The 27,768-nt window shown below is 33.8% G+C and overlaps 1 protein-coding gene across 7 annotated transcripts in view; it reads right to left on the reverse strand.

Annotated features, from left to right (window-relative positions):
- Window positions 1-27,768, reverse strand: part of ROBO2 (roundabout guidance receptor 2) — a 594,883-nt gene that overhangs the window by 121,129 nt on the left and 445,986 nt on the right. For all 7 annotated transcript variants that reach the window (XM_032630901.1, XM_032630900.1, XM_032630902.1 and 4 more), the window contains exons 6-7: window positions 7,274-7,401; window positions 2,739-2,750 (exon numbers count right to left, since the gene is read on the reverse strand). In XM_032630901.1, coding sequence (XP_032486792.1) covers window positions 2,739-2,750; window positions 7,274-7,401 — 140 coding nt within the window. The remainder of the gene's footprint in view (window positions 1-2,738; window positions 2,751-7,273; window positions 7,402-27,768) is intronic.

Raw genomic sequence — 27,768 nt, forward strand, 5'->3', positions numbered from 1 at the left:
TTTTGTGGTAAAAAGCAACTAGGGAAGTTACATTCCAGGACTCTTTCTGAGGTGTTGATGACATTGCAGATGAGGAGGTGAAATGTAGAGACTACTTTGTTCCATTGGCAAGTATGTGATTGTTTGCTTTCAGTAGGACTTCCCACATTGATGATCCTCAAAATCAAGAGTTTTCTTATACTCTCAAAAGTACAGGCAAGAAGGTGTTTATTCCAACTGTAAATTGCAAAGAGTTTCCAATTCTTTGACTCAAATGCAGCTTATAAGAGTCATCCAGTTTGGAGGTTTAAAATGATTTCTAAATTGGCTTTCCACACAGACAATCAAGTTTCATCTGGTAGGTAATGTAGTGATTGGTTTCTGAATCTGTTAGTATTCCAGAATGTGCATATATTTCTAATTTTCTTTTAAAAGCTTTAGACAGGAACTACCCCTTGAACTTTCTCTAAATTTTACATAGTTGGTACATAGTTCTTCACATAATTTATACTAGAATCAAAAGATGGATTTTTCTCCCCCTTCTGTGGTTTCTACTTTGTAGAATACTGATTATGTTACTGCTAAGAGCTTCAAAGTTAAAAAACTTTTAGTCTAGTAACAAATATTAATATAGTTTTCTATTATTTGAATATTTAATTCATGATTTTACTTAATTTGTAGCTTCTCACCTTACAATAAAAGTTGGCATATCTATACTTCCTGAATTAAAATTGATGTAAAAAGTTGATGCAAAGAAAAAGCAGGCTAATTTCTCAAACATTCAGTTTCCCAAATTAATAGTAGTTGTCAAGTTTAAAGTATAGTTCTTCATATTTCTGAGCACTGTCATAAGCCATTTTAAGAAAGATTTATGAAATGACAGACTTTCCCAGAATAAAGTACAATGTGTCAAGAAGCTATTCTTTAGTTCCAGTCCAATGGGAATTTAAGCAATCATTTCAAAAAAGAATAAAAAACAGAAATAACTTTTGAAATGCCTTGTAGGCGACAAATATATCTCAATACTCTGTGCATATCACATTTTCTAAACAAGGTATTTTTTTATTCATGAGTTTTAATATATTGGAAATTATTAACATATTGTTCTATATTCCAGGAGCTTGTGAAATAATACAAATCAAGTGGTCATGGTTTATCGGCATAAGGCTTCTATGTATAAAGATCTACAATTTAAATGTGACTTTTCCTGCTAATTTACAAAGTTATTATCTTATTCTTTCCCATTTACTTCTTAATTTTAGATGTCATACCATAGATATGTAAAGTTATTATTAATATGAATTCTTACAAATGCAAAAAAAATTTACAGTATATTCTTTAATTTTCTAACAGCATCAATTGTAAAACACATAATCAATTTAATAATTGTTTTAAGAAAAAATGCCTGCAGTTTATGTTCAAATTAATCATAAGCCATAAGCATACTTCAAAAATATTGAAATGTGAAATAATGTATGTCTCAGAAACTAGGAATGTGTTAACAAATGTTGGCATACAAAACTTTTTCACATATATGATCAATTTTGAACTCAATTCATTCCTATAGCAGTTTTGACAGGCCAGAGCTTTTCTCTCCATTTTATAGAGGACGTGATTGGGGATTAGGGACGTTGAATAACTGACAAAGGAAGTACTGCTCAGAAATGGCAGAGCAGAAATTCAGATTGGGAAGCCAAAGTTCTATTGATTGTATTTGCTATCTGTATAAGAGTACATTACACAACAATAATGTTTGTGAATGTTTCAACCAACGGGGGAAAAATGTTATGAGTCTGGATGGCTATCCATCAAATGTCAACAATGTCAAGCCAGTATAATACGAAAGCTTTTGAAGTTAGGCGGACCATTTATAAAGCTGTGTCAAATTGAATAACTTATTAAAGTATCTCTTGGTATATTAAAGAAACAATGTACTAAATTAAGTTATTCATTCACCCACCCATCCATTTATGCATATATCTATTTATTTACTTATAACACCATTACCAAGATTTCTTTTATTCAAACACATTTCTTGGTAGGTTAAGCAAAACTTTAAAAGAGATGCAGAAAGTGTATCAATACATTTGAAAATATTTTATTTTTGTTTACAAATAATTACCACTTAAATTACTGCAAGCGCAAGCTGTTAACTTCAGTTTTGCAAAGCCAAATGAAGAAAAAGATATATTCAAACTTTTCATGCCAAAGAACACGGCTCATCCCTCCCCTTTTCCTCTTAGGGTAAGCATCAACTTACAGTAACCCGAAGCATTCTACTAAATTTTAAGTAGGCATGCAGATAATAAGTATGCAGCAGTAAAAAATACCCTTACAGAGTGCAGACTCTAAGCAGCTTAAAATAAAAGTGCATAAAATAATAGAACTTCTTAATTTAGTTCATAAGCTTTTATATTAACGAATATCAAACATAACTAATAATTGAATATTTTATACACACAAGAAAAAGGAAGTATTGTATTTTTCTCAAGAAAAGTTAGAAGTTTATAATATTCATCATTCATATATTCTTTTACAAGAAAATTGTTACCTATTAATTGCTAAGTAACAAAAAGCCACTACAAAATGGTTTAGTAAAGTGATGAAAAAGTTAGGAGCAACTTTTACAGCAGACAGTCCCTCAAGTAATATTTTAACAGGGGTGAACAAATGTATTTCATTCAGTCATATCCTACTATGCATGAGCTATGAAGCATTGTACAAAGCCATGCGAAATGGATAGAAGGATGGCTACTTACCAACAGGGCGAGCTGTAGACATTACAATGGTGTGGTGAGAACATAAAAAAGAAATTAAAAAAAAAGAAAGAAAAGAAAATTATCAGAATGCATGATGTGTAATGTTACATTTAAGTATGGACAGCAGGGTGATTTCTAGTCTCATTATTCAAGTATGAACAGGATGTCCTAGCTTGATAAAAACTGAACGTAATTATAAATAGAACTCTAAGAAAATAATTACTTTGCACACCGAGATTAACTCTAAGCAATTTGAGAGATACTTTACATAAGGTCTTATTGTCATCATCATTTACTATAGTTATTATTTCAAATATCCTTTTAGAGTTAAACAGCCTTGTGTTACCCCAAAGTTAAGAACCTGATGAATATAACTATTCAAGTCACAGGCTAGCAAATGTCATGTCAATAAAAGAAGGCCTTGCTGTCTGATTTAAATAGCAATTGGATTTTAAGCATGGTTAGTCAGAACCATTACAAGGACTACAGAAAAGCCCCTGACGCTGCGTTTCAGCCAGTAATAAGTTAAGATCACATCACTTTTCATCCGTGGACAGGGTAGATGAAAATATAACAAATAGGTTGGAACATCCTTAGAGATTTCAACTGAGTAGCTCTCTAACTACTGTTAAGCTCTTTTCTTTTTTTGGCAGAAGGCAGGAAACAATGACTGACAAATAGATTCTTGTCCATACTGAGAATGGCTTTCAAACTGCTGCTTCAACAAATTATTATTATTTTTTATTATTCTATAACTTCCAATCACTAAAATCAGTTGTCATAGACTGCCCCCTTTTTTAATGCACAGAAACTGTAAGAGACACACATGGGCTTAATAATACTTTCTTTAAAAAGAATAATGCCAAATCAATTTAGATAGTAAACCACTTTATATAAAAGCAATGGACAAATATAAAACATATGGTCCCATTTTCAAATGAAGAAGAAACAGATTTAGTAGCGTTTGAACTTTTATTAAATCTTACATTTCAAAATATAAATTTATTCAGCAAACAAGTGTTTCATCCATACCCCAGTGGGTAAAGCTCCAGTGTGAACACAATGTAACTCTTGAACTTATGAGTAGTTTTGTCTTGATGACTTGTTGGCATGGTGAGATAGATATAGCCATTGAAACCATATTTATAGACCTTCATTCACTCAACAAATACATCACAATTCTAGTTCTGTGCAATCTTTGAAACTATATTGGAGTTTCTTCTCTATGAGATTCATGGTCTTAGAATATTATTCACAATTAAGCGGGGAGGGGGGGTAATACAGCTCAAAGAAGACTAAAGGAATCATAGCAGCTGAATGAAAATTCTGGCTTACTGAAACTCTAGTCTGTCCTACAGTCTATAGTGTGTTTACTATAGCAAGAGGGAGAAAGTAAGTTGAACTATGCACAATAATTTCTTTCTTTTTCTAGGAGGGCACAAAAATAACAACTAAGAACAAAACAACAGACTAACGTAATGAAGTTGTGCCTTATTCTGACTGATGAGATTTCTCTTGATTTTGCCAATGTCTAGTAGTAAAAGTACTTTGTATTTCACTTTTGAATTTGCATTTTTCAGGTGCCACCTCCAGCTGAATCTGAAACATAATGTTTCCTTTAGAAACAAAAAGGCATTTTGAGTCTATGATTGTAAAGAGAGAAAAAGAAAAACACATGGTGAGAAATCATGTTTTAAAGAAATAAAATATATTTCTTAGTCTAGGAAAATTCCAAAAAAATTAAAGATTTATTGCTCTAGAACCAAGATAGTTTTCCCAATGAAGCTTTGATTTATGCAAAGCCAATTTAAGCAACTGAAAAATGGGAAAAAAATATGTTTATGAATATGCAGTTTGTGTTCACTCATTTTGGAGCCACTTTAAAAAAGTTCTATTAGATCACGAAATATTTGATTGGAATATAAATGCCAGGAGGCTTATTATTGTCTAGCAATATTTCTTTCTAATTTTATGTTTCTCAAGTCAGCAAAGGGAGCTACTTGCCGGTAAGTTTAATTTTATAGTCTATTTTCACCATATTTCTGAAGTGGAAAACAACTGAGTAAGTCTGTTTCAGATTGTGATTATAAAACTTCGTTTTCTTTTCTCAAACTGGCTAAAGTGAAGATCATGATAAAATTTTAGCAGAAACATCACAATAAAACTTGTCGTTGTAACATAGCAACATTTCATCCTGAAAAAAATCCCAGCAGGTGGATGTTTTCAAAATCAGCAAATTAAACTAAACTGTGTCCCTGCATTAAATGGATGAAAATGGATGTGGCCTCTTGGGTCAGTTGACCCTGTTCTAATAAAACAATCCAGAGAAGGGCTGAACATTTCATTTATGTGCATAGAAAAATGAGTGTAAAAAAAATAAGCCGTAGATAATATTTTTTTTTCCATTAACCTCTTAGTATGAGAAATCCCAACCGTTTTTCCTAATGGTAAAAAAGTATTTTTAAACAATTTTTACTCCACATTCTATTATATTATGGAGATTTTAATTCTTTAACCCTGTTTTTGAGGTTTCAGTCTTAGATGAAATGCATACTACATAGATTAAACACTCTAATCCATTTACAGGACACAGATTAGGCGAGAGACCATTAAGGTTTGCTGATTTAAAAAAAAGAATCCTATTGAAAACAAACAACTCTTTCTATTAGTTTTGTAAATTAGCTTCAAACATCCATCCAGGAGTAGCATACTTTGTTAAATGAAATGGTAAACCTGAAACTTTCAACAAATTATGAAAACAATTAGCTGGGAAAGATCTTAAAGCAAACAGACCACTTCAAATCTCATTCATCCAAGCATTCAAGTATAAAAGGAACCCTGCTGCTTCTACAAACAAACAACTCCTCACATTTTCTCACCATTTGTTTAGTCAGCAAATATTTTTTTGACGGGAACATTTCTTGGTTAGTTGTTTATTTTCTTTTTCCACTTACTTTAGAAAAAACAAACAAACAAACTTTGGGCGAATTATGGTCAAGTGAATTGCTTTTGCAAAGGACTGACTAGATAAAAGCAAACAAATATACATAAATATATAACCACCTACCGGAAAAGGTAGGTTAACTATACTAAAGTGGCTTACAAATCAGATTTTGATCATATATTATCAGTATATATATTCAATTGGTGTATCATCATAGGTTTCTGTGATCTGTTAACTAATGAGGAATGAAAAACTTTTTAAGCAACTAGTTTGCTCATTTTGTCTAAGTTTATTTTATATCTAAGTCCACACTAGAATATCTGGATGGGGGAAAAATGGATTAAGCGGAATAGGAATGAAGTGATTGAGAAGTCTGGAACTCACCAGTTTTTTTTCTAGGTATCCAGAGTAAATGTCTCCTAATATTTACCTGGAGGAAGGTTTTTTTTTTAATGATATGATGCTCAAATCATACATCTGGCAAAAATCATTTTTCTTACCAGCTAGAGGACCAGTCTGAGAATCCCTGACACACTTCTTGCCAATCCAAATTCCTCCAAGCCTTTCTCCTAATCTTATGAAAACTTCTGCGAGCAAAGCTGCACAAGGCTAAGAGGTCTGACTAAACAGGGTGAGATGCAAGTGAGACGTGGATATAAACATGCAGCCAACTTCCTTATCATGAGGGATGGGAGGAAGAGACATTAGTTAAGGTACTGGAAGAAAGGCTGAAAGATAGGGCAATGGATGTACTTGCCTATCTCTGAAGTTCTGTGAGTGTAAACAATGCCATGGGTAATATCTATTTGGCGAGAGTAAGTGTAGCTGTGTACTTGGTACTACTTGGTACCTTGGGCTATATAATTTACTCATGTGGATCAACATGCACCACCAGGAAGGCAGTTAATTCATTCTAGCTCACTGTAGGGTTAAGTAATGCTTTCTTTCACTTATAAGCAATTGCAGGGAGTCTATAAATGAAAATTATTCCATGACTGAGAAAGTGCATGATACCCAGAAAGTGAAAGTTATTACAGGAGCAGCACTGACTATTTCAATTTTTTAAGGTGAATGAACTTCACAAATCACTTTCTAAATCAGATTTTCTCAACACGGGAGCTCCTTTGTGTCCATTTTTCACCTTTGGAAGCAGTGTTAGCTTTTTCAGATTGCTTTTTGAATGCTGAAATAAAAAAGAATTTCAAAAAAAGTCTACTAGTATAAAGTGACAATCTAGTAAACAGAAAACCAAGTATCTTTGAAATTAGTGACATTTAAAAGCAGTAAATAGTTCAAAACAATGGAAACATAAAAGATTAGTGTAAACCTTTCCTATTTTTAAGATTTACTTTTAAACTACATTAGCTATTATTTATTAAATAAAAATTAATCATTTCAAATGATCATCGCTTCAAACCCAAATTTGAAAGTAATTTTATTTCAACTAAAAAATAGAGAGGACACAGAATCTAGGCATTTTAATGTGATAATAAAACAGCATAAGCTATTATTTTGACTGTGAGTTCACTTACCAATTTAACCAAATATTAGTCTGCTGGTTCAATTGTATTTCACATCTTAAGTCTCTTACCTCGGACTGTGAGGGTAGCAGAAGCTTCCACTTTTCCAACCCGATTCTCAGCAATACACATATATGTGCCTTCATCTGTACTCATGGCCTTTTTAATTCTCAGTGTGTAATCGTCTTTGATGTCATACCTGTGTAGAATATGAATTGGTTTTATTAAATAACATTGATTATATTTAGATAACACTAAGTATTCATTTTTCTCTTTTATACTGTATTTTACCTAAAATAACACACACACACACACACACACACACACACACACACACACCATTCTGCCATAAAGTGCAATTGCTTAGATTAAAGCTACTGCTAATAAGATCATTAATTTCGTATCTTATCTCTAGCTGCTTGATTATCAATTACCGATAATTTAGATATGTATACAACTCTGGCTGCATCAAAACTATCAAAGATATTATTAACACTTTGACTTTTTTTGGTAGCTCTTAGATAGTAAGAAAACAGTGTATAGTTCAGTTTCTTGGTGAGTTATACTTTGTAAGTTACACTGCGTTCAAATATATGATTTATTTTTTAGGTACCTTGAATATAATAGAGCTGAAATATATTAAAGGAGAAAATTCTCTTATTTGTTGGCAAATTGACAAAACAGACACTGGCTAAAAGAATTAAGAAGGGGTAATCCTTTTTTTAAATTAGCAATATTAACTTTTAAAACATCAACATGCCTTGGAGTGATTTCTGGAAATGCACATCCTCGGCTCTTTCTCAAACATTTATTGTCACACTTCTATTTTGTAACAAGTACACTACCGTACTAGTTCAGAAAAAAATTCTAAAATTTTAACATGAATTTTTTAAGAGCTTGCATAAGAATATGCTCTTATTAGATTCTAAGAAATTATACAAATTGATGAAGAAGTTATCTTTACATTGTTTTCATATCTGATTTTTCTTCTTGATTTTCACTGATGGTCTTTGTTATTTCACACACACATTTTTGCAACAGCTTCTGGTTGATCACACTGACTGTCCTCCTCATACATACCACACATTTAAAGCTATATTTCCAAAATATTACTTTAATTGGTTCTGTCTGCTTACAACTAGCTGGGACTTCCTATTGCTTTTAGGCTTGCACTGAAGATTATTATAATCAGATTTCTTCTACTTCTAGCTAGTTATAAAAGAATAACACAGCTTAACATTATTACGAGCTGAGACATGGACCTAATAAAAGTTCTGTTTTACAGAACTCTGCAAGACAGAAATCAAGTGTCTATGAACCAAGCATGCCAACTAAACTCAACTATCCTTGCTCCTCCATCCTCCAGTTACGGAGGCTACTTTTCTGTCTGCATGTTTTGGGTTAAACTTCTGCTGATTTACAATGTCCTAAGTCATGAGGGAAGCCTTATCTTCCACAAATCTTGTTTGAAGCCATCCATTACCACACTAGAAAACTATGATTCTTCTCTCCTCAGAACAAAACAAAACAAAACAAAACAAACAAACAAAAAACCAAAACCGACCCCCCAAAGCAAACAAAAAAACTTATTGCTACACCAATCAATCTGCACTTGCTCACATTTTGATTTGTCTATTTTGATAAAGGCAGAGATACTGTCTGTTTCACTCACTGCTATATCCAAAACCCCAACACAGAGCTTTTAACATCCAGTAGCATAACCAAGTGGTTAAGAGCACAGACTCTGGTCTTTGACATTTTTAAATAATCTCTCCAACTTCTTGTTCACTTTCTCCTAACAACATGGCCCTTTTTCCCTTGCTCAACATAACAACCTAATTACCACTGTGTCTTTGTACTTCTTTTGTAACTTCAGGGGATGCCCTTCCCCTACAGTTTTCATTGCTGTTGCTGATCATTCTTGACTTTCAAGATAACCCAAATACTCCCTCAAAGATATCTTCTTGCCCAAACAATGTAAAGTAGCCCTTTACCCACCAGTTACATTTTTTTTTTTTTTTTTTTTTTTTTTTTTTTTTTTTTGCGGTACGCGGGCCTCTCACTGTTGTGGCCTCTCCCGTTGCGGAGCACAGGCTCTGAACGCGCAGGCTCAGCAGCCATGGCTCACGCCCCCGCCCAGCCGCTCCGCAGCATGTGGGATCCTCCCCGACTAGGGCACGAACCCGTGTCCCCCGCACCGGCAGGCGGACTCTCAACCACTGCGCCACCAGGGAAGCCCCACCAGTTACATTTTAAAATTACTTTTACTTGTTTTTATTCTTTGTTTTTATATTTTTTGTTAGTTTTAGTACTTTTTATCTTTTTCACAGCACACACCTCTATCAAATTTTTGTTTGCTTGTTTATTGTCTTCCTAGTTTCCAAGAGCACGTATGCTCCATGAGAACAATAATTGATTCTCTCTTGTTCCAAACTATATACTCTGAACCCTACCAAACAGCACCTGAGATCTTGGATGTGCTCAATGAATGCTTACGGAATGAGTGGTGAACCATCCAACAAATTCTTAAAATTCTTCTATAGTTCTTTCATAGCATCGTTATTAGTAAAACAATTGTATGCAGAACTGAAAGGTACACTAATATGAAATACAGAACTCTATTATATCAAGAAACAAAGTAGTGTTATTAGCTTTATATATCAGCAGTTAGTTCTGAAATGTAGGTTAAATCAAACAAAATACTGTAAATGTTAAGACTCACAATATTTAATACATAAATGCCACTATGGAGATAGAGCTAAAATAAAGAAGTTAGCAAATCCTGACTAGCAATCTAGACTTTTGATTTACATATTATCACTGTAAATTTCCCTCTGTAAGTTAGTAACATGAAAAAAACCCTCTCTCTCTGCACAAAAGTAAATGAAATAACTCTAGAAGAATATCTAAAACAATGTGAAGACTACAGCAGAACAAAGTAAAGCTTTGTGCTTTGTTCAATGCTTTTGAGAATATCAACTCATTATTCTGGCAATTAGGGTGGTTTCTAATCACATGTGTTATTAAAATAAAATAATGACAAAAAATGCATTTGCATAGTGTTCTTAAATATACTTTTTAATGTATTCTCATAACAATTCTGGTAGGTAAGGAGTAAAGTTATTATGTCTCCTATTTTAAAAATTAGAAATTTTAGGCATATAAACTTCAACCTGATACTCTATAGTTTATTTTTACCCTTTTATAAAATATGGTATAGTGGAATATTATGTTCAATTTTACCCCCTATTTATCAAGAAAGGAATTAGAGACATAAAAATTGAAAAGGTGACATACATGAACTTGAACTCTTCACGTATAAAAACAATAACTTCAAAAAATATAATTTAAGTCTAGAAGACTATGAAGAATATGAATCAGTGAACATGGAAATACTCAGAAAATCCCCAAATATCAATATTAAAGGAGAATACTTGAAGTCTAAATAAAATACCTTTAGGATAAGAGGGGGAAAAAGGCTATTTAATTATGCAATTATAAGAAAATACATGGAAATTGGTTATTCCATGAAACCAACAGATTATAAATTCTGAGACATAGGGAAAAAATGAAAAAATATTGAGTCTAGTCTAATGTTCTAATTTTAAGATTAGAAAAATAATACTTTGCTATTCAGAGTCTGGGAATTCATTGGTAGCAAAAGTTTAGACCATATTAAAAACTAGCTCTCCTGGCACATTCTCCATCAATTATATTACAGAGGTTACAACTTTCTACCAAAAGAAAGCATAAAGTTTCAATTTTTAAAAATCATGATGTATGAATCTATAAAGAGAAATTAAAGTAAACAGGGGATATACTACCAAAATGGCAACTACTCTCAAAAATTTTTCCTTAATGGATTCAATGAATAAATGGTCAACATGCCAATTAAGCTTTTAGTGGCAGAGTTGTTATGAGAATTCAGGCCTTGCAGTATGACTACAGAAATTTACACCAGATACTATAAAATCATAATTGCAGTTTGCTCATTTGTGGACTGAAGTCTGCATGAGAGCAAGTGGTGTGTGTGTATCCATGTGCGTGTTGTGTTTTGGCTCACTAATGTTTTAAAATTATTGGAATAACTGATATTTAAAATTTTGACACTTTCACATAGAAATTTGGATTTTCAAATCAAGGTCTGTCTTCCTCCAAAGTACACACATTTTTCTCCTTCATCACACTGCCTACATGGGTCTAATAGAACTGTACAACTGGAGACACTGCGGTCCCTTCCAGCATGACTGAACCACTGTGCCAGTCTCTAGCCTGAACCCTGACAGTACCCACAACCCAAGAGACTGAAGCATGTCATGGTACCTTTGTCGATTTTCACAATAAGATACAACTCAGATCAGAGAAATGATAAACCTATAATTATGATCAAATTAGCTCTTACCTGCAAAAACTTAAGATATTTGAGGGTTGGTTTTAAAGAAATTACGTCTAAATAACTTCAAAACCCAGAAAGAATTAGATATTTGGCTCATTGCTAGTTTCACATTTAGGCAAGCTGAGGCAAAATATGACAACGTTCCTTTCCCAAGGCCACACACATTGAGACAATTATAGTCAGGAGAAAAATTGTCATGAGTATTTACTACCAGTCTCTGCTTTCTCTACAGGCCATGATGTCTCTGAGACAATAACTTGCTTCCTAAAAGTACATATTTCACAAGAAATTAAATGTCAAATATTTCCACAGGTCCAATAATTGTGGCCTTATTTCTTGTATTCCTTTCTGGATAAATTCGTACATGCTTAATAGTCATCTCATTGATGCTTTACACTACTAGATTGGATAACTGGGGAAACATTCATTTTTCCCTAGAAAGCAAATATTGACTGAGTAATATAAATAATTATAAATAATAGTTCCTTATATTTAAAGAGATCTTTACAGTTTACAACTGAGATTCATATAAATTTCACAACAATAAATTAGAGAAAATGCCTATTTCCAAACACCATTTTATAGAAGAAGATCCTGATATTGCTGTCTCGAGTTATAGAGAGACTGAAGTCGATGTCCTGTGCAGCGGTGTCCATTTATTTTTCTAACACAGAACAACACACCTTTTCCTTTTGATATGTGTGTTTATTGCTCTGTGTGCACGTGCTTTGAGCAGGTGTGTATTTCTGCATCAGACTCTATGTTCAGAGTCTCAAAAACTCCAGAAACTAACTTTTATCAATATTTTTCTCAGTATTACTCTAAAACCAGCTGTAATCCTAGGAGGGTCATAAATGCGTTTCCTAATATATATATATATATATATATATATATATATACTTTAAAATTATTGTTTTATTAAACAATCTAATGTACCTAAAATTTTCCCTGATTTGCTCTTAGCATTCTTTACATAGTGCAGACTAAATTTTTAGTAACTAGAGCACACTTTGGTATAAAACAACTAGTTTTCCAACATGGTATGATATTATATGTGATCAACATGTAGGAGGTATTGTCTGACTTTAATTAAAAATAAGAAAAAAAAAGAAACAGATGAAAAAACATTACTGGTGAAGAAATCCTAACAGAAATTGGGTGATTTTGATTGTGAAATCTGCCAGTCTCAGACTTGTATAAATGCAGTCATTGTTGCCAGGTTTGATTAATGACAGTTGTACAATCATGTGCTGACAGTCCCCACTGTAAAGATACCTTTTTTTTTTTTTTTTTTTTCTGATATGAAACACTGCTGAAAAATGCAACCCAATCAGATTTGGCCCCTGGACAACATGTGCTATCATCACTGTACCGTGAATTGAGATTGATTGGTAACCAGCTGTGACAAAGTGGGAAAAGAAGCTCTGGTTTTTGTGTTGTTTTTTTCCCAAAGGAAAAAAGAAAAAAAAGAGAGAGAGAAAAAGGGAACTAAATTGTGTCAAACCATTACCATCTGTTCAGCTAAATAATAAACAAAACAAAATACATTTCTTTTAATACTTAAAACAACAGTTTGTATGCAAGGTTCTGTTTGTATGTGATCTTAAATAATCTTAAAAGTGTGTCAAAAGAGAAAATATTACTGATATTTTAAGAAACAGAATACTATATGCTAAAATCACTTCCAAATTTAAGTGAGATAATCTATTTTATTTCTTCCTGCTAAAGAAACCTCTCACAGCTAGGGGGAAGAGTTCCTATAAATCTAAGTTCACTTTGAAAATACCAAACAAGATTTTTGAAAACTGGCCAAGTTTAATAACATAACCACATTTTATACATTTCTCATACCTTGCAATCCCCAATGTACCTTAAGCTTCTAGGGTAGGAACTTCTCATGATTTTCTGGCTTTTATGAATATAACTAAGATAACTTAGGGACCACCCCGTCCAAATCTCCCAAATTATAGAAGTTGAGAGGAGAAAAGACAAAAGAAAATACTCTACATTTTCTATTACAAATTGGAATTTTACCATGTTCAGTTTAAGTCCCTGCATCTCATTGCCTTGTTTGACTTGTGTGACGTCTCTACACTAATAAAACTTCCTGAAAGACCGTTCTCATCTCAAAAGCACCTTTGTTTTTTGTGGAATGAAATTTATCTTCTCAGCATTTTTAGTTTTGAAATTACCTACTACTTCTTATTATAGGATGTCTGGCTCCAATTCTAGAATGAGTGTTTTGAATTAGCACCTAAAATTTTATTATGTATCTGCTTTATTAATCATTAAGCTGGCCAATCGTAAAAACTATGAATTGGACCAGGAAATATTTAATATCTACACAAGTAAATGTTTCTTTCCTTTTAGGGAGACTTGAAAAGTTTGTTTTCAGTTTTCAAAATACTTGCACTCAATCAAAATAGCTGAAGATCACCTTACACCTTTTAGATTCTTTCAGAAAATTAAGGAATGTCTGCAATAATAGGCATTCCGTAGTTCCAGATTCAGTGAAAATTCAACTATGGAGCTTTTACATGAAAATGTTACAAAGTATTGCTTTGTTTTCAACAGAAGAATTTTTAAGATTAAAAAAATCACTTATTAATCTCATGGAATCATTCACTAATAATTAGAGACACACCAATCAACTAAAACCTGCAGGGCACTTAAGAGCAGTATGAAGAACAGATATCATTTAAAAATTAAAATTAACATAACATTCATTGGGAACAAAAATCTTGGGAGATTAGACTTATAGGGAAATAGTAAGAGAAAAGTGGTCCCCAAAGGGAACTTGCTGTTCTATTCTGGAAGCTTATACGGAAAGCCAAAATGAAACTTGAAATATGATGGCATTCTTGACTCTGTCTTAATTAACCAAACAATATTTTATCCTTTTTAGGCTTCCCGTAAACGCTATCCTCGTTATCTTCATCCTAATCACAGGTGGCTCTACCCTTGTAAGCTTGACCCATCAATGGAAAACCCCTCTTCTAGTCTCTCTTTAGCACAGCTGAGAGAGCAAGGAGTTTTCCAACTAAAAAGCTAAGAGAAAGCAAGCAAACAAAAAAGATAACTAAAATACCCACAAGAATATAACAATAGTTAATTAACACAGGGCATATTTCAAATCACAGGATAATAGGCCCAAAAGACAAGGCCTCAAAATGACTGCCAGGGAATCCCAGACATCGACCATCGTGAAAACAGAGTCCCTCTCTGGAGACTGGGCAATCAAACCAAACTACAGCCGAGTCCCTCCAGAAAGGCCAAAGCACCCTGCTCATCCCAACTAAAAGTACCTCCAAGTTTTAATCACTGAGGCTATGGCTGTTTTTTGAGTACCCCCTGTCTCTCCCATCTTCTACACCTATGACAGACAGCGGAGACTCCAAGAGTTAACTCCCTTGGCAAATCTGTGGACAACTGTGAAGTTTATAGCCTGGTACCTTGGTCACCATCCAAGTTTCCGTCTTCTCCTGTTATCTTATTCTCTCATTTTCACCACCTCTGCAGTGAGTTTTATCTCCTCTGATATAACCTCGGACAATTTTTTTGTCGTCATCTTCACAAAATTTTTCACTGTGCCATCTGAACTACCTGTTCACTGATTTGTAAAACTTCTTGATCCTCTATCTCTCTCAGATTTTCACCTTCACCTCCATGCATTAATAGAAATCTGGCTCTTCCCTGTGGGTTTGTGTAAGGGTGGAGAAAGAGTGAAAGTGAGAACACCTTCCCAGATATTCCAAATAATACCCAGAGCCTGACATGGAGCAGTTACTCAATAAATATTTTTGGAAAGAATTACATAGCCTCAAAACAAACCAAGCAAAGTTTTAGAAGCAAAACCAAAAAGTCCTATCCCATTGAATAGTAATTATGCTATCCAGTTTTCAAATGGAAGCTTTAGAATTTCTTTCCATTTGACCAAGATGGTATTTAATAAGGACCTACTTCACAGGGATGTTGTAAGGATTAAATGAGTTAATACATTTAGAGTGTTGAGACCTGAACCTAGCATATGGTAAATGCCCAATAGATGTTATGTGAGATTTTCCGTAGCTGCCTCTCACTACTCCAACATCTCCTCCTTCAGAGATATTGTCTCCATCTCCCTTTGCCGTTGTCTCATAGCAAGATCCTGGAACTTTTCTTCATCTGGAATGGATCCAACTTTGAAATCTGAAGTTCAAATATCTGATCCTGCCACAACCTTGGATGGTTCCTACTCTCTTAATTAGTTTACAAACTGAACCTCTTCATCTTTGAAATCTGAAGTTCAAATATCTTTGAAATCTGAAGTTCAAATATCTGATCCTGCCATAACTTTGCATGGTTCCTACTCTTTTAATCAGTTTACAAACTGAATCTCTTCTTCCATTTCTATCACTCCTTTGCATCAACACTTACTTGTCTACCCCGCTTAGATTCCATGGCCCATAAGATACCTGCCAGTATCCTCACTTTTCTTGTCCCAGTGCCTTTCTGTTGCATTTGCCTAGGAAAACCTCAATTATGTATTGACATAATTGTGTGTGTATGTATATATAATATATATATATCTTATAAAATCATGTACTCTTCCTTCCACACTCATATGAAATCAAGTTCAAACCATCCTAGAGATATTGGGATTTTCCTTTGGCTCATAATAACAGAAAGGAATGTTTAATTATTTCCACAACTGTCCTTAATATGCAACCATTTTGTGGTAATGTTTTCACTAACTTTTAGCAGATTATTCAAATAATATCTGCAACTCCTTAAATGTATTACTTTTAAATACTTTTTAAAATATTGCAGTTATTATTTTAACTAATTAGAACAGAAAAATTTAGGGTAAGAAGTGCAAATATATCACAATTAAGGAGATAATGTTGGAACAAATTAAGTGCTGAAGCAGGTTAAATTATCCTCCAATTTAGAAATAATTATTTTATTGGCATAAGTGCATTTAAGACAATTTGGTTTTACAATAGGACTAGAAATTGCAATATCAGATTTGGAAAAGTGGATATATCTCACAGTTTTGTGTTTGGTTAGAAATTAATCTTAACTTTAAGTTCTTTTAGAAAAGGACTTTAGAGATTAAATTCACAAGAGTCCACAGAACTCACAGCTCAGACCAGACTTTTTGATTAGCAGCTCCCATTCTTCTTGCACTCTTCTGAGTTGGGAATGAAATCTGTGCAATAAGGGACTGCAAGTTTGGGATAAAATGGATTTTTAAATTTGCCACATACTTAGTGGCTTTGCAGTATTTGATGGACAAACTCCAGGAATTCCCCTTCATAGGTGTTCAAAGTGAGCGCTAGGGGCAGGGTAGGCTTCTGTGTCCTCAGAGAGATGTTCATTCTAGGCGGTTCTATGGAAGGTTCAAAAGGCTTTCTTTTCTTGCCTTCTGCCCATAGAAACTTCCTTGTGAAATATGCTTATGGAGTAATTTAGAAATTCAACATGACGTAGGAGCACTTATTAAATGTGTCACAGAACTTGTGGGTTGGTAGGTCTATTTGAAAATGAAGGCTCAGACCTCTAATTAAGCTACTCAACTAGTTTGATCAATTCAGCAACAATTTCATGAACAAGAAATGAAAAGAAAAATTCCCTGCCTCATATATTCTAGAAAATATGCAAAAATATACATTCACTTCAAGTCACTAGTGAACCAAAGGGTCTTCTTCTTGTGTTAAATGATGACGTGTTTATGTCAAGTCCATTCATGGTATTATTTGTCCATCTCACTGGTATAACCTTCATAGTTAAGGCAATAAGAAAAGACTATTATCTTTGAAATCTATTTCTTTGAACTATATTCTATTATTTTTGTCCTAACATTAAAAACAAAAATAAAAATCAAATAAAATAGCATTCGGGTGAGCAAAGCCCAGATTCATTGTTTCCACTAAATCGGGTTTCTCAACCTCAGCACTATTGACGTTTCGGGCAGATTATTCTTTGCCGTGGGAGTTGTCCTGTGCACAGTTAACAGGATGTTTAGTGGCATTCTTAGCCTCTCCGTACTAGACGACAGTAGCACCTAATCCCCCAAGTGTAGCAATCAAAAATGCCTTCAGACATTGCCAAATGTCCCTCTAGGAAAGGGAGAAGCATAATTGGCCCCAATTGAGAGCTACTATACCGTACTGAATGTGTATTTGGTGAGCCCCACATGTTAGACGTAGGACTGGATATTTGAGATCAAGATAAATACGGCAAACGGAGTTGGGGAGTCTGGGAGAAAAAGAAACAATTACAATAATGATGTCAGAGAGACCTGGGTGTGGACTCCAGCTCTGCCACCCACAGGTCCTGTGATCTTGAGCGCGTAGTTCATTTGCTCTAAGCCTCAGTTTCTTCCTTTGTTAAAAGAGGGGATTCATACTTCAAGGCTGTTGGAAAGATTAATTATAAAATGTGAAACAGCCTAACGTGAAGCCCGTGGGCCCTCAAAAAATTATAGTTTTTGTTATTATCTTAATATAATTTTCTTTGAAACAAATTATTTTAGTGTAGTAGTTAAGAGAGGATACTTTAGGGCTAAAGTGCTTCGATTTAAATCTCTGTCTGCCAGTGAAATTTGCTTCTCAGATCCTTCAACTGTAAAATAAAGATAGTATAAAAATACTTACTTCATGAGGCAATTGTGACGATTGATTAAATGAGCTACTTGCATGTAAAACATCTGTAAACATTAGCTTTTACTCCCATAGTTAATCAATTTTAAGATACACATTTTTCATATTTTAAATCTCTGAAATTAGAAATCATCTATCAGAGATGGCATATCATAGTTGATTTGGCAATCTTTTTTCCGCTTAACTCAGAGAAAAAAATATCTTGTATCTCACAAATAATTCTAACTTGAATTCAGTTACATATGGTATTATTATATGATTAAAAATGATTTAGGTTAAACAAATCTTTTGACTTCTCTATTTATTAAGGACAATATCATTCATCCAGGCACCCAACCTCAGAATAAACTTCAGTATTACTTTTAATCCCTCTTTTCCCATGAACCCTGACACAGAATCAATGACTAATTTAAAAAAAACAACACATTTTTCTTTGTATTGCCACTTGCATTAATATCCGTGTTGGTATATTCACAGGAAATACTCCAATGTAATCCACTAACTAGTTTTTAAACAACTTCCTACCAGGTATGCCTACCTCCAAACTTTCTCTGCTCCAAGCTACACTACATATAAATGTAAGAATCAATTTTCTAAACGTAGAAACAAGAATATATTTCTATTCAATGTGTTTAGTGAATTCCCCATTTCACAGTGTGTTCAGTATAAACACTTCACTTGGGATTAGAGGCTTTCATAATAAAGCCTCAACTAACCTTGCTGGCCTTAAGTGCCACTCCACTACGCTCCAGGGAAACTGAACCACAAATTGTTGGCCTACACTTTCCACCACCAGAGCTTTTTCATCCTGCTTCCATCTCTTAGAATAGTCTTCTTTCCACTTATAGAAATTCTATTCTTCCTTTCAGACCCGTTTCTAGTGTCACATGGGAATAGAGAAGCTTTTATTTTCTGAAACCCTAAAGAGTCTTGTACATCACAGTCTGTATATAATTTTCCTTATTTAATAATTAATGTTTTTATATCTCATACTTTCTTCTAAAAGTCTTACTTTCCTTCTCAAACTCTTGAGAGCAAACTCATTTTTTTTTAATATGCTGGGATATCAACACATAGAAATGTTTGATTGATGTCTGTGGTTACTTTTGAAATAATTCATGAAATATAAATAATATTTTATTAGTCTACATTGAAGATTTTCATTATTACTTTGAGATAATGATATCTTACTATAAATTATGTTCAAAATATTTTCTTTCAGTCTCTTTATGAAATCTCAAATAAAGGTAAAAGTCTTGATTGACTTTTTTGTTTCTGCTCTATGTGCTGTAAATATTTGGACAAAACTATTAGAAAATGTGAGTCAATGAATGGACTATGGTCATTTATAGTTTTCACTGAACATTTTTTTATAACAAGTGCCATATGTTGTATGAATTGCAATGACACAGAATATTCAACCAGGTATTCTTTATAAAAGTGCCAAATGCCTATATAGTCGATGAAATGAGTTGAAAGATATTATAATAACCTTTGCAATTGTGACAGTTATGCTCATAAGAATAGCTACCAAAATTTCTGCACTGAGATTTTGTCACAAGGTTATTACATAGATCTTTGGTTTTTAATTTTTATAAAATTTTATATTTTGGACACACTGCGCTGCTTACAGGATCTCAGTTCCCGACCAGGGATCGAACCTGGGCCACGGCACTGACAGAGCTGAACCCTAACCACTAGGCAACCAGAGAACTCCTTAAGGCTATTCCACAGAGCTACATGATTGATCAATCACCTTCTCAGAAGAAACTTCTAGTACTTGTATTTATTGGCAAAGGTTCACTGTGCCCCAATCACAAATCTCCCTGTCTAAATATGGTCTTATAGAATGAAGCTCCAATGAGTTAATACTGTGTACCAACTAAAATAGATTTCACTAAGAATTGTGGTGGAGTATATTCTTAGTGTGCTTTGGAAGCATTCTCTTATCTTTTATCTATGGCAATTGTATCTTTTTCACGCACTAACAAAGATATAATCCTCATTCACATCGTCATTGTAATACTGGGTCTCAAGTTATTATTTGTTTTTTTTTTCCCTTTGTCTTTCTATTCATACCAGTTGATGTGAATATGTGGGTCAAGCAGCAACTTTCCCAAAGGGACTATTATAAGAAATAAAAAAAATATATATGTTTGTTAGAAAATATAAAGTCTGGAACACAGTCCTGCCTTCCAGTTTATACCCATCCATGGAACTGTTGATAATAAAATATTATCATGAAAATATTTAAAAAATACTCTTTTAGTAAATTCAAAAGCGCCCTGAGAATGAAAAGATGAGTTAAAGTATCATGCCCTGGAGGAGTTCATAGTTCTAGTATTTATCCTTTACTCATGCTATTTAATTCACTTGGCAAACATTTCTTTAGGTTCTAATGTGTTTCTTGTGACTTTTTTTCTTTTCCAGATACACTGTTGTGACGAACACAGATATATTAAGCTAAAATGTTCTGTGAGAATAAAGTTAGCTATAAATTCTATTTCAATGGGCAGTGTAAAATAATTTTTTTAAAGATGAAAATTTATTTGATATGATATAATGGATTTATTTATTGCTTATAAGTACCATTATAATGAAGATTATAAAATCTTTATTACGTACTTTACCACACAGATATATTTTGTGACTTTCTGATGAAAGTGACACTTCTAAATGCTCCAGGCGTTTACTAAGCTGTATTTTCCTAATCTTCAATCCCAAATGGAAAATGGAAAAAAGTTGTTCCCATCCAGTACCTCAAAGTAGTGGTCAAGAGTGTGGACTTTGGAGCCAGAAATCCTAGACCCCTTACTAAGTGACTTGGTCACACTTAACCTCATTATACCTCATTTTTCCCATTTGTAACATTGGAATAATTATAGTATTTACATCAAGTCCTAAGGATGTGTATTAATGTAAAATGCCTAAAGTAGGTCTGATATAGAGTAAGCACTGTGTAAATATAATGTATTAATATTATATTTATGGGAAAGGAAAATGCAATTAAAAACAACTCTTTTGATTCAGTACTAGACTTTTTAAATAAAGTCTAATAAACTTTTTAAGTAAAATTTTTAAATAGACATTTTAGATAAGCATTCAGGGTCAAAAACAATTTTGAATTTAAAAAAAGCCCATTTACACATAGAAAGCTGAGAAGATATACGCAAAACGTAAAAAGTAGATACCATTGGCAATGGTTATATGAGTAATTTTAATATTCCTATTTAGGCTCATTCATTTCAAATCTCAGGGATTTTTTCCTCTAAAAATGTATTATACTTTATAAATCGTTTTGCATTGTTGCCATTCATAGATTCATACCATTTTGGAATTTAAAGGTACTGCAGAAACCATCCAAGGCAACTTACACATTTTGCGGATGTGGACTGTGGTACTCAGACATGTAACATAAATTGTTTAAAATAACATGATGCGTCATGATGGGCTGGGATAAGAATGTTGATCTCCTAAATTCTAGTTAACCTTGCAGCTCCACATTACGATTCAATTTATTAAGAATAACAACAGAAAAATATAAACAAACAATCAGAACTGTATCTTAATTTGAAAAGCCTGTGGAGTAATTAATTCATCTAAGTGATTGTAACCACAAATTGTCTTATAAAGGCAAGGATTTGTGTTGATACAGTCAATTACATAACTCTTCCCTTTATTTAGTTAAGGCAAGAACCCAGGTATGAGAAAGAGCGTCTCTGATGATAAACATCCAGTATATCCACCGTTGGGATACGGTGTGATGTGACAACTATCTCATGTCCTGGTAAGCCTTTGGTCTGTCCTCCTGTTTGGGCTAAGGTAAAATGTTGCCCTGGTCCCGAACTTAGCCTAGCTGAATGCTCTAATATGCCACACTTTGATGGACAAAGCACACCTGCTGTGGCTCCTGGTGGGACGACACTCACATGCCAGTGACAGGCGGCACTCAGACAGATCCTTTGCTTTGCAAACTGGCACCTGGTCTTGGCTCTGCCCTCACACAACACAAGAGCTGCCAGTTTATGGACAGCAGAGCATCTCTGACTTCAAGGCATTTCTTAGTCCAAGTGGTCCCAGCTTGTTAGTTGACCACTGGCCAGAACCCAAATTGCATGCCAGTTCCTGTATTGTTCCTTAGCAGAGATTCTCAACAGATGGGCCAGTGTGGTCACAGGACGAGGCAACTTGCACCCCCCACCCTAGGTAGCAATTAGTTTTGTGTTAACAGCAACTATTAGCACCTATTTGATGAAAACACAGAAAAAATACCATTTCGGCATCCCTCTGAAAATTGCTAATTAATTCTGTTTATAAACAAAAATCTATATTTTCAGCTTCCAAGGAGGGAAGCTTGACCTGGTCCAAGTTTAGATTCTCAAAACACTGGGACATTTTATGTGAGGTTTATGCAATTGGTCTAAAAGCTACCCTCAATAGTAATGCTATACAGTATTCCTATAAAGTTGCTCATAATATAGTGTTTCTAACCAATTATTTAAAATTTTATCTAAAATGTAAAATTTGTAAGGGGCTCAATTCCATAAACAATTCATAATCACATAATTACAGAGCCCATTAGTTTAAAATACAGGTTTCATGTTGGACAGATACTAAGTCAGGTCCTGGCCCTAACACATATTAATGTGTGTCTTTGGAAACAACTTCTTTAAGCTATTTCCACATACTTCAAATGGGAGTAATATTTTTCTGGAACACTAAGCTTTAAAATAATGAAATTAATATACGCAAAAATCATTTAGAAGAATGCATGGCAAATAGTAAGTCCTCCAATAATACTTGCTTTAATCATTACATAATCTTCTTACAAAGATTATGAAAGATGGTGGTTTTCTTATTACCAGTGGACAAAGGATACAGGTAATGTGTGAAATTTGAAGTTCCCAACCCAGATAACTGATTGCACTGGGGTTAGAATATAATATCTGGACCATGTTCAATCTCCCAGAGGTAGAGAAGAGGGTGACAACTTTTAGGCTTGGCAAACGGGCTGGAAAAATTTATAAATAAACCTATATGATTTAAAAGAAAAAGTGATAACTCTTCAATCAATAATATTTTATGTGTTTCTTTGGAAATCAATTGGCCAGAGAGAGGAGAATTGTGATTATTTCATGAAAATCATATACTCTGTATTTTTTAGCATTAACTATGTTTTCTTTGTAGTTATCTATATAACTAATAAATACCACCAATCAGTAGGATTTATAAAACTGAGGCACCTGTTATGTACACCCACTGTACAGTGTTTACAGTACTCTGAATAAGTTATATCATTTTAATAACCCTTTGAATTAGAATGGATGGCATAATTATTCACCCTGTACAAATGAGTCAAAGTATAAGTTAATCATTAGTCTCAATGCATTGCTGGTCCATATCTTCAGGATGTAAAACACAAAGAGTTTAAATAGCTTCTTCAAGGTCACACTCCTAGTTAGTGGTAGAGAAATCTGTTGAACATCATTTCCAGAACATGCGAGTATAACTAAAGGGATAAATGATCAAACAGTGTCAGAACAAGGCTAAAATCCAACATCCCTGACAATGACCTAAATATTCTTTGTTATTGGTTGCTCTATTAAAAGATCCCACAATAATGGTCCAGGCAGTTCTAATTATTTTTTCAAGCAGAAATGGCTAAGACATCTGTATAGCTGAAAAATCATAGAATTTTCATTTACGCTTCTCCTTATATTTCTAAATCTTAGGGACCAGTCTATTGTTTCAAATGCCACATACAATATTTATATACATTGCTTTTCTCATGCTCTCAGGTTTTATTCCTTCTTTTTTGAAAACCACTTTAATTGACCAATCTTGACCAGCCAACCTTATCAACATGGTTATTTATCATGAGCCCAAATTACCACATGTCCTTGAAACACACACTGTATGTGAAGAAGGCTGATCTCCTCAGCAGGGTAGCTTAGCACCTGTTCAGTGTCTCTGCATCCCAGAAGCACATGCTCTAAACAATGGAGCTCCCAAACAATTAATATAAGAACATTTTCCAGGGCTAAGCGAAAAGAGCCACTTAGTGTAAAAACGCCACAAAAAGGGGACTTGTAAGTGGTCCTATTCATTCCTTTTCTTAAGGAATCATGTATTTATGTGAATCTCACATTTCATGGAACTAAGAACTCTAAAAAGTCTCTCTTAAAATAGATTTGCCCTTTAGAAAAAGGAATTTGTCAGTTGGTTCAGGAAAATTGATAGAATTTTGCACTATATATCTTGAAACTCTTTTACTCTAGTCCCTTGTCTATTTTTATGAAATATTCATGAATTATATCCACTATGTGAAAGCCATCAACTGCATTTAGAATTCGCAGGCATACGTAAGAATGTAAATGACATATTTTATTTCTTTTTTTCTGTGACAAGCTATTATGAACATTCATTTCTCTACTCTAGATCCTTATTGAGAAAGTTAGTGCCACTTTAGAGTTAGTTTAGAAAATAAATAAAAATGAAATAAAAAATATCTTGGAACTCACTAGTGGTGGTATACTGATATATGATTGATGCAAGATGTTAAATTTCCTGTTTATAGTCCTTTAAAAGATTGCTAATAATTATCTGAAATACAAACTGTACAGACAAACCCAGATAAGAACACATAGTTGAATTAATCATACTACTTCTTACCCAGATTCTGAGAAGAGATATTTTTATTCTCACAAATATTAAATTGAACAGAATATTGTAGCATTGGTAAATTTCAATTTTATTGTTATGTCTTTGGTTGTAAATGATTAGTATTCTGTTTCTTTTGTATTAGCACATGCTATTTTTCATAAAGCTTCAGCATATATATACTTTTTTCATGACAAAATATACAATATGCTATGATGGAACATTGCCTCAGTTATTATAAATACTGGCAATTTCTATCACATGAAACACTTTGTGATAAGTACTAATTAGCAAAAAGCTCTAGGTTTGCCTGAGAAAAAAACATGTAGCACCCAAGCAAGACACTAGAATTACTTCAGTTTTAACTTTCATTAATGTATTCAGTATGTGAATACTTTCCTACATCACTCAATTTGATCAACATAAAATAAAAAATAATAACAGCATACTTACCTTGCTTAAAGTGACTTCTTTTTCACAGACTATCAATGGCACTTAATAAATACAATAGGCACTTAATAAACACAGGTAAACCTTAAAGTGTTTTTTCTACAATTTCAATTATGACTTGAAAAAACAGTTTTATTAAAACACATAATCATTATGATCTACAAAATGTCTTTCCCTTATCTCATCATTTCGTTCCCCCTACCCACTTTATTTTCACAGTGGTGTGTAAAATTCTTATCCCTAATAAATGAGTCGTTGTGCATTTATTTGAGCACATACGTATTGAGACTCTCTGGAGAAAAAGATATTGATACCTGGCACGATCACAAAAAAGGCAAGTGACCTTTCTCTTCCTGAAATCGTCAATTGTGAAATAGTAGTATTGTAAGATGTTTCTGCAAATCCTATGGGGCCTTCCCATGACAAGCTCTCCCCCATATCCTCTGCTTTAGCTCCTCTCTGAAGTACCTAGATAACAGTACCTGATGCACATTTCCTGAGCTGTTTCAGAGATGTGAAAGCCCCCCCACCAACTGAAAGATGTTAACTACTTGATGGCCATGAGCACGTAGGCCCAGGCCTCCAGGAGCCGAAGACTGATATTGTTAATCCCTGTGACATCGACCTGTTACCTCACCATCAGCCATTCAGAGAACTGTGCATGAGCTGATCACATACCCTGCGACCCCCTCCCTCACCTGGCTTTTAAAAATGCTTTGCCAAAACCCATCAGGGTACCTTGGGGGTCTTTTAGAGCATGATCCACTCCTCTCCTTGCATGGCCCTGCAGTAAACCTTTCTCTGCTCCAAACTGCGACACTTAGGTTTGTTTGGCCTTGCTGTGTGTTGGGCCACACAAGCAATTAACATTTTAACAGCAGCATATATAAAATGAAGGCTCCTTCCTATTTTGTCCCTTTTTTATATGGAAAATGTCTAAATAAATAACTTTTCCCTGGTTGGGCATCTGGGTTATTGTTCGACTTGGGGATTGCTATTTACCAGCCTCACCAAAATATTTATCTAATCAAAAAATGTCTTTAAGAAAACTCACCAATGGTAAGTTGTAATTTCATTAACGATAGCTACTGAGAAAGATCAGAAATTTAGGGCTAAATCAAAGAAAGAGGTATACGGGTACTACTTAAAAACTCTTTTCACAGTGAAGAAAAAAATACTCCTTTAATTCATCTCTGGGTACTGAAAGGTTGGCACAGATATCTTCTTCTGTGTTGAAAGTTTAAATAGCTATCACAGCATTTCATAAATTTAAACTTGAATTGAAAAGCTTTTCTTGTCTCCAAAAGAAAAACAGTCACATATTACTTACGTAGTAATTACAGGCTATGCAGCTGCCCTACAAAGTTTTACTATAAATGTGTTAAGCATGAACCACTACACAAACCTTATTCAAATTGCATTAAATGTTAAGCCAAAGAAATGTCATCCTCCACACCACTCCACACAATTGCTTACACAAGAACAATGGCCATCTCCCTAGTCTGAGACCTAAATAATGTAATAGAATCAATGCTGTTGATTTAGGCTATGGTTGGTTAAGTCATTACTGTTATTCCTCACCAAGCAAAAAGGTCTCCTTCCCCCTCATTATGCATATGTGAAGCTTATGCTAATGCATACAAATCTAAGAGTGAATAAGCTTCTTTGAAATACCATTTAAAGATTGAGATTTCAAGAAAAAGTGCATGGCTTCTATCATGATAAAAGTACTGACCTCAATTTCTACATTGCACTGATCCTTGCTTTAAGCCTTTCTAACATACAATTTAAAGCTTACACAGCATTTCCATTTGCCTGAGACTTTAAAAATATTTAGCTGGTCACACAAAGCACTGTAGTCATATCATGCCAGTAACAGAAGAATAAAGAGGACAAACTTACGATATGTTTTAAGGAAAGCTGGTAGAGTTATGATTTCGAAAAATTTCAACTTCGTCTTTAGAGGCCTTTATATCAGCCATTCTAAATAGGCAGTTTTAAGGCTGTTGTTTGATTTGTATGTATTATTTGAGCTCAGAAGCAAATGAATACGGCAAGATTTGGAGAATACTGTGGCAAACAAAGCTGTCAGGTTTAACGACCTAACACCTAGAGAAATCTGGGAACAAATCAAACTGGGCTTAAGTTGTATTTTACCTTAATTCAAAGATATAGACGCATCAAAATGTAATACACCCTTACCACTTTCTATTTTCTCAGCTTTTGTCAATAGGATCCTATTTAATGATTGAAAATATCAGGATCACCAGGGAGGTAATGTGAATATCGTGTAACCCCTGATAATCATGGGACAAAAAGGGCACTTTCCATGACTTTCTTCCTGAAGTCCCAGAAAGCCAGTCGAATCATGAGAAAACACTAGACAATCCCAAGTTTGGGGAGCATTCTTAGGATA

The sequence above is a fragment of the Phocoena sinus genome, chromosome 4 (assembly GCF_008692025.1).
Source record: "Phocoena sinus isolate mPhoSin1 chromosome 4, mPhoSin1.pri, whole genome shotgun sequence".
NCBI lineage: Eukaryota > Metazoa > Chordata > Mammalia > Artiodactyla > Phocoenidae > Phocoena > Phocoena sinus.